Source organism: Nannospalax galili, unplaced genomic scaffold (genome assembly GCF_000622305.1).
Source record: "Nannospalax galili isolate Female #2095 unplaced genomic scaffold, S.galili_v1.0 scaffold227, whole genome shotgun sequence".
NCBI lineage: Eukaryota > Metazoa > Chordata > Mammalia > Rodentia > Spalacidae > Nannospalax > Nannospalax galili.
Window position 1 is genome coordinate 423952 of NW_008360303.1, and position 8811 is coordinate 432762.

The window sequence follows — 8811 nt, forward strand, 5'->3', positions numbered from 1 at the left end:
TATTTTAATAAAGAAATAAAGTTCTAGTAATAGAATGATATCAAATAGATTTTATAGACTATATTGGAACATAGAGCATGAATTATATTAGTATAAAAGTTTTGATTTACATTTTAAAGTCTTTTTGCAATAGTGTATTTTCAAAGATGTGATCATTTCTTACTATAGACAATCTATTTTTAGAAGATATACAAATTTACCATCAAAGTGAGCAAAATCATTTTTCCTTATAACCAAATGGCAACATCTGATTTTACATCTTTGACGTCATTGTAGGTAAATGAGCGAGAACGTCTCCTAAGATTTGTCGGTCTCTGAGGTCTTCCTTCCATCAAATGTAAATAGATATCAGATTTCAGAAAACGTGTATAACTGTCTTGTTCCATGAGCTGATATACTCTGCTCTGTGCTGCATCAAAACTGTGGATGGTGGGTTGTATGATGCTCTTGGCAATGACTTCTCTGGTATGAAAATCAAGATTAACCTGGGTAAAGAGGAAAAAATTTAATTGTGGTCAATCTATTTAAGACAACACCTTGGAGAACACATTAGGACTCATACAATGTTGGAGTGGGCACAGTGTGTTTGGACCTCTGGGGGTGTTTCCTTCTATAGTCTAGGGATCCAGTGATGTATTCTGGACTGGACTTTACTTAGTTCTCCTGTCCCTTGTTCCTACTTACTCTCATTTTAATTCAACACAATGGGTTAACAATGCAATGGAAGGTGTCATAAGGATCATTAGATTAATCCAATCATTTTCACAGTGAGTAATTAAACTCCGTAGAGTTCAGCAGAAGCAAGAGGCTTATGATATCTTTGGGATATCAATAAGAACCTTCTTCTTAGCCTAGAGCTTGTTTCATTATGTTATCTTTCATATGAGCAGAAGTGTACTAACATATCAATAAGTCTTAAACACAGAAAATCCTTTAACTTTCTTAATGTCACTACTGATAATATGTGGTACTAAGGATGGTATGCTTTAAGTTAAGGACTCTGTTTTCCACACCTGGGAAAGCATATAATCTGGTTATTTTAAAATAACTGAACAACTACCTTTTCTTTTGAATCAACATCTACATAGACTTTATAGACTATGTTGTGGTTGGATCATAATGGTTTCCCAAATATTCATATGATAAAGGGTTGGTTTTCACTCTGTGTTATTATTGATGTTATGGAACCATAGTGATGCAGCACACAGTGGAAAGAAGTTAGGTTGTTGAGGTCATGCCACTGAAGGGAATATTAGACTGGGTCTGTCTATCATCTGCCTATCTATCTATCATCTATCTATCTATCTATCTATCTATCTATCTATCTATCTAAAAAATCTAATCTATTCTATCTATCTATCATCTATCTATCTATCTATCTATCATCTATCTATGTATCATCTATCTATCTATCTATCTATCATCTATCTACCATCTATCTTCCTATCATCTATCTATCATCTATTTATTTATCTGTATCTCTATCTCTCCAGCCACTTCAAAGTGTACATCACATATCTATAGCATTATGTATTGCTGTGCTGCACTCCTCAAAGCTGCAAGGCCAAAGAACCATGATCTGAAAGTACTGAAAGCAAGATCCAAATAACATTTTCCTTCTTTAATTTGAATGATCTCAGGTATTTGGCACAGAAGTAGAAAGCAAATACAGATAGAATTATTTTAGAGATGAATAATAGTGAGAGAACGTTAGTTTTACCAGACATGTGAAGTGTTTATTGAATAGTCAGTAGAAATGCACAGTTTAATATCTGATGATGTCAAATGATATTTGTTAATCTCATAGTCATTTTAGCAATTGTACTACAAGATTTGCTCATATTTAGTTTGTATTCGAACAAAAGAACTACTTTTTTCACATGCACCATTGCCAAAGTAGACCCATCAAATGAAATTTTCTTTTTTCCAATGTTAAAACGAATAATTCCTCTGGACAAAAAAAAAAAAAAAACAAACTTTGTATAGGTGAATAAGATAACTTAGTTTTTAAAATTATACTGATTTTTTTATTCTTGGAATGGAGTGGGGTGGGTGTTCCTGCCATGGCTCGTGTGTGAAGGTCAGAAGACAGCTTGAGGGGCTTGGTTTCATTTCTTCATGATGTGAGACCCAGGGATCAAACTCAGGTCATTAGGCTTGCCAGTAAGTGCCTTTACCCTCTAAGTCATCTCACTGGCCCAAAACAACCTTACGTGGAAAACACTGATTTTTCTCGCCTTTATCACAAGCAGGAATCTTTAAGATAGTTAATACAAATTAGAGAAGAAATCAAAATATTGCATTCATATTTGCTTTGGGTCTGACTCTCATAAGTGAATTTATATATTTAACCAATGATAATCTTAAAATATCTATATCTATATATTATTAAGCTTTTTAAAATTTCATACATATCCCACTCAAATCCACATCCCCTCCGCCATCCATGCCTCCCACTATCTCCCCACTGAACCCTATGCACTCTGCCATACAGATTCTATGAAAAAGTTTCCAGGGAATTATGTGTTTTAATCATTGTTACCATACCTCTTGTGGAGCATCAGTTTGTATAAATTTCTCATATATTGTTTTTGCTTTCTGGATGATTTGTTGAGGGTCCTTGATTTTCTTGAAATCTTCACAGGCTACCCAAAATTCAATGTTTTCCTCACTGAATTCAGTTTTAAGAAATCTGGTAAAAGCATCCATTCCATCTACCAAAATAAATAATAATAATATATTATTACTATGAAATAGTCATGCTATGAAGATATCCCATTTGGCATTAAATTATAAATACTAACGATAAGTTAGGATCTCCCTATAATTCAATAGGGCCTCATACATTTAGATAATCTCTATGAGGAATTTCATATAGATTAACTGTTTAAGCAGATGAAAGAAAAATATAATTTTTGTTGAAATAAGACTAACTCTTAAATCTAAATTCTTAAACTTAAAAGGAAGAGGGACCCTACTGTGCACCTCAATTTGTATCTCTTGTGTCTGTGCCCCTCCCAGAGCAGGGAGGCTTATTCTATACACCTGTGAGGTCTTTCAATTAGACCCATTTCCTCAATTCCAGATCACACTTCTGGCACTATTCACCCTGAACTTCTCTGCATATTGGCTCTGCATTTCTAGGTTTGGCATGGCTCCCAAGACTGTCCACCAAAACTACACTCTTAGTTCTGACTACAGGTAGGCTTAAATTAACACGTCTTGTATTCAAGGAGGTCTCACACAGGCTTAGGAGAAAATAATCCACAGACACGAAATGAAGGAATACAGAAAATACTTTGTCACATAGAACTGTGATGGTTTTAAAGAATTTAAAATCATATATGATCTTCCAGGAAGTTTATAGAAGTATGTTTTCTAAAATAAAAATATAAGGCACATGATAATTACATAAACATCATGGTGTGGTTGTGATGGTGGCATTGATGGTGATGATAGTAATGGTCGTTATCAATAATTTAGGCTCAACCAAATAATGTTTATGTTGCCAAAAAGTAATAACTTTGGCTCCAACTGTATGATAATTGAAATTAAGCTACAATTTCTTCGATTACTTTTGACATATTTTAGGCTTATGATTCATTTTTAAGATTAAGCTTATATATTTTCAGAAAGCATACGTTCACTTGTTCTTACAGGAAATAATGGAGATATAGCTTATCTCATATACACTTTATCTACATCTCACCAGTATGACAACTTGGAAAAACTCTTGTAAAATGAGATATTGAAAACAACTCAGAAACAATAAAACTGCTCCAAGCTAAAATTTGATATCATTAAAAGGCTTAAATCACATTACAAGAAATTATCAAAAGAACCTTCTTCAGACTTCCAATGCTCCTGTAACTACTAAAGTATCTTTTCTCCTTATAAGTTTTCTACAAATGACCTCTTAATCTCCTTTGCCTCATTTTCTTTCTAACAAACTAAAATGCAGTTTCTATTACACACTATATTTAAATTATTTTTCAAAATTGGCTTAACGAACATTTTTCTTCAGTCTGCATGTTATGTTTGCTCTCTACAACAGGAGCCATGATGGAGATATGTCTGTACTCTATTTTGACCCAAAGATATCCAGTCCCAAGTTTCCTCTAACACTTCTTAGTATGTTTTTTTTGAATCCTTCTCAATTTAGAGTTTCAAAATATATGGAACAAACTAACAGAATTGAAAGAAAAATTCAGATGTAGCAATGTATTTTAATTGTTTGCACATGAATTGATAGAACAAGCCAATAATTAGTGATAATATATAAAACTTAAATTAGTTGCCAAATCAACCTAAGTGACAATTGTAGATCACACTACCCAAGACATTTCACATACACTAGGAAGATTTCCTAAGACACATTTTATTCTGAAATGTAAAATGAGTATAATTTCAAGGTTTGATGCCTTAGTGCTGCTGATGTAGCTCGGTGTAGAGCATTTTCCTATCATGTGAAGGCACTGGGTTTGATCTCCAGTGCTGCAAAACCAAAACAAACAAAGCCAGTAAAAACCATTTTGATATCTTACAGATTATGTCTTGTTTCTGCTAGGGGTTGAATTAAAGATTAGCACTAATAACATAGTAAAAAAAAGCTTCTGAATATTTGGAAACAACACATTTTCAAATTACATATATATCAGAAAAGAAATCACAAGGGAAACTAGGAAATCTATCTTAGTAGAAGTACAGGGCATCAGAATTTGTGGGCATGTAGCATAATCAGTGCCTACAGGGAAACATATCATAATTACTTGTCAAAGAAAGGGGAGATGAATATCAAGATGTTGGTTTCTGCTTTAAGAAGATTGAAAAACAATAGCAAGTGGAATTTAAGTAGAAGGGACAAACAAAAATAAAAAAGGAGAAATATGTATCACAGGAAACAAAACAGAAAGAAAATTAACAAAGCAAAGTTTGTTCTCTGAAAATATCAGTGAAACTTCTGTCTAGCATGAATGTGTGTAGTAGTAAATCAATGAGGGACATTACTGCAGCTCTTACAGATGACACAAAGACAGTCATGGTCATCAGGGATGACTTTATGCCAACAAATAAATGGTCTAAAAAATTGAAAATTATTTTTAAAAAAAAGTGACATGCATTAACTAAAAAATCTGATATCCTAATTTAATTAAAGAGCAGATTTTACAAGAAAATATCTATCCTTCCCAGCTCCATCATATTTGGAGCTAGATTTGGAGAATTCCAAGCCTTTTAAGAAAAAATATTTTAATCTTACAAAATATATTCCAGATAATATAAGAAGGTTGCATAGTTTCCATATCACTTTCTATCATAAGTCTAATACATGAACCTAAAAAATACATGATACTTTTCACATGAAAAAATAAAATTAAAACTAATAAAGAAAATCATACAGCAATATTTCTCATGAGCTAAGTTCTAAAGATTCTGAATAAATATTTAAAAACAAAATCCAGAAATTTACAAAGGAGGAAGCAAATATCCTGACATCATGGCTGAAAATAAAAAGAAGCAAATTATAGCTTTCTATATCTACAAGACTCATTTCTCAAATATTTCCATTTCTTGTTTAACTGTTCTCTAGTGCTATTCCTCAAGATCAGTGATTATTTCTACTATTAAAAGACTTATGTAAAATTTTCTTGACTACTTATCTCATTGCTGTGACAAAATACCTGAGAAGAAGGAATTTAAGGGGTTAAGCGTTCATTCTGGTCTAGAATGCAAGGAAATAGTCCATCATGGTGGGAACGTACTGTGGCAGAGCTGGCAGGCTACTGTTGGCATTGCAACCAGTCAGGAAGGAGAGATGGTTAATGCTGCGGCTCAGCAATTTCCCCTTCTTATTAAGTCTGAAACTCGAGCCCATGGGATGGTGCCACCCACAGTGAGACTTAAATCTTTCTACCTTTAATTAACTTAATCTAGAAAATCCTTCAAAAATCCACTCAGAACCTTGTCTCCTTGTTCACTCTAGATCCTATAAAGTTGACAGTTCATACAAATGAGTCTCCAATAATGGTGATAGCTGAAGTGTTTTGTGATTTTAACATGTTTTGAGGTCTTAGTGCAGTGTATAGGCATCACCTTATACAATTTTGTAAGGGGTTATCTGGAGTCTTCCCTGTATTCCCTTATACAGCTGTGGAAATTGAATTCCAGGTAAATTCATTTCCCTCATATACTTTTCATAAACATATAGAATTATATCTCATTTGGGAAGACAATATTTCTTGTGTCAGAATAATTTCCCTAAACTCCATAATCTGGAGATTTTATCTGACACAGGCCAAGTAGTACTGTAGATGTGACTGTTAAAGTGTGACTTGAGGTGGGAAGACAAGATAGGCCCAAACTAAATGTAAGTTCTTAAGAGCAGAAGAAGGAAGAAGAGTAGGTCAGAAATGCTGGGTTAAGATTTGATTCCTTGCTGTCACCTTTGAAGATGAAGATAGCCATGAATCATGAAGCAAGGATTAGTGAATTCTAGAATATGACATTGATCCTTGCTGCAGAAAAAAATGGGACCTTGGCCTAAAACTATTAAGAACGTATTTATGTGAGTGTTGTTAGTGGCTCAAATGAACAAGAAAGAGATGTTCCCTTAGACCACACAGAAAAGATGACTGCAGACAGCAACTTTCTTCAGTTAATATATTATTTTCTTATTTCAGGTGAATTTTAAAATTTATTTTTAAAAAGGTTTTTGAAAATTTCATACCTCATTTCCATTCATCCCTCTACCCTGTCTCACTCCTCCTGTGTTTCCCCTACTCTCTCTCAAATTCATGACTTCTTCCTCTTTGATTATTATTGTTTTTTAATATTTTATTTATTATCTTTATTTTTGTGTATGAGTGTATTGTCTGCATGTATGTAAATGCACCTGTGTTGTGCAATGCTCATGGAGGTCAGAATAGGGCATCATATTCCCCTGGAACTGGAGTTACGATTGGTTGTAGGTGCCATGTGGGTATTGGGAGTTGAACCTGGCTCCTCTGCAAGAGCAGCCAGTGCTCTCTCCAACCCCTAATTATTACCGTTATAAACATACTCATGCACACACATGCACACACACACACACTCCTGAGTCTGTTTAGTGTTACCTGTATGTGCATGTGTTTAGGGCTGACCACTTGGGATTGAATAACATCAAGATTCCTCCCTTGAGAAATCAGTTCTCCTTCTCTCAGCAGTCATTAATTGCTTATAGCTCTTCATCTAAGCATGGAGCCTCTTGAAATTGCCCCATCTACACTGAAATATCCACTGTACTAAGGGTGTTTGAAAAAGTCATAGGTAAATATATTATTTAATAAAATTATTTAAAATACACATGTAATATATGTGTAAACATACATTACAATATATGTATATATGTTTTAAAAGAGTTATATCACATAGGGTGATAATGTTCCCCCAAGAGCTATAGCTAGACAAGGGAAACTTCCCTTCAAGTTGTTGGTTTGGGGTTGGGGGACATTCCAAAAGATTTTCAAAATAGTATTGACTACTACCATTGCCCTTGGCTGCCTCCCAGAACCTGGGAGTAAGTAAGATCTATTGCTGAAGATATCACACACTTCAGACACAGGACCTGGAGAAATCGAGCTATAACTTATGTGGAAATCACATACCTGGGGACTAGCTCCCATAATACCAGAAGGGGTGCTATGCAACTTATCAAGGGAGAAAAGCAATCAATAGTCCTACCTAGCTCTAAAGCCTATGAACCACAACCATGGCCTGCACAGTAAGGTATATCCAATGGTACAATAATGTCATTTTTTCCTTGTGGGTAAAATACAGCTGTCTGATTTGACTGAATGATGTTTAACAGGAGATAATTCAGGATGATATTTTAAACCTAGCCAACTACCTACCCATAAGTGGAGAGACAATAGACACTAGAGGAAAATTTACTATTAACATTTTCCTGAACCAATACAATTTCTAGCTGTGTTCAAAATACTTATCCTTACACCCTCAGATAACTTGTTTTTATCCCTCATCAAATAAATTACTTTTTTTCAGTAGATGGAGACTGTGACAGATATCCACAACTAGTCAAAGTAAAGAGAATAAGTGACCATAGGGTGCCCAACACCAATTGGTACATCTACAATTCAACCAATACACCTTAGGCTCTGAGACTATCTTGGAAGAGAGGGGGAAAAGATTATAAAAACCAGAAGATCAGGGTACATGATGCTAGATAGTGTTTTTAGACATGGCGGCAAAGTTGCGCCCATGAAATATCAACAAGCTGGTTGCTTAAAGAGCTAATATATTATTTTCAAAGCTTATTTCTCACAATAAGCAATATGAAGATTTTGGAATGTGTAAGGGAAAAATAAGTGGACAATGGTTCTTTGAAGTATTTTGATACCAACTGTGTCATTGTTTTTATCACGGCAATAGAAAGCTAACTAGAATTGGCTAACAAACGTATTTTTCTTTAATTAGTGAAAATCAGACTGCACCATCATCTCAAGACTTCAGATGACAAGGATGTGAGGCCTTGACTAGAAATGAGTAAGTTTCACTTAATACTGGTTGAAAGCAGAAGAAAAAAATTATTTGTTTGTATGTATGTAACTAAAAGATTTGTTTTAGGCCTGACATGGTGATGCATGCACACCTTTAAACCCAGCATTGGAGAAGAAGAGGCAGGCAGATCTCTGTGAGATCAAGACCAGTCTGTTCCATATAGTGAGTTCTGGGCAGGGCAGGGAGATCTTGTCTTAAAAAAGACTGAAAAAAAAAAAAGACCCAAACCCAAAAAAAACCCAACAAAATAAACAACAA

At 34.3% G+C, this 8811-nt stretch overlaps 1 protein-coding gene across 1 annotated transcript in view; it reads right to left on the bottom strand.

Moving 5' to 3' along the window:
* Positions 1-83: 83 nt before the first annotated feature.
* Rgs18 (regulator of G protein signaling 18) overlaps positions 84-8811 on the bottom strand; it is an 18952-nt gene continuing 10224 nt past the window's right edge. Inside the window, exons 4-5 of the mRNA XM_008824255.3 lie at positions 2548-2714; positions 84-485 (exon numbers count right to left, since the gene is read on the bottom strand). Of these exons, the coding sequence (XP_008822477.1) occupies positions 228-485; positions 2548-2714 (425 nt within the window). The 3' untranslated portion in view covers positions 84-227. The remainder of the gene's footprint in view (positions 486-2547; positions 2715-8811) is intronic.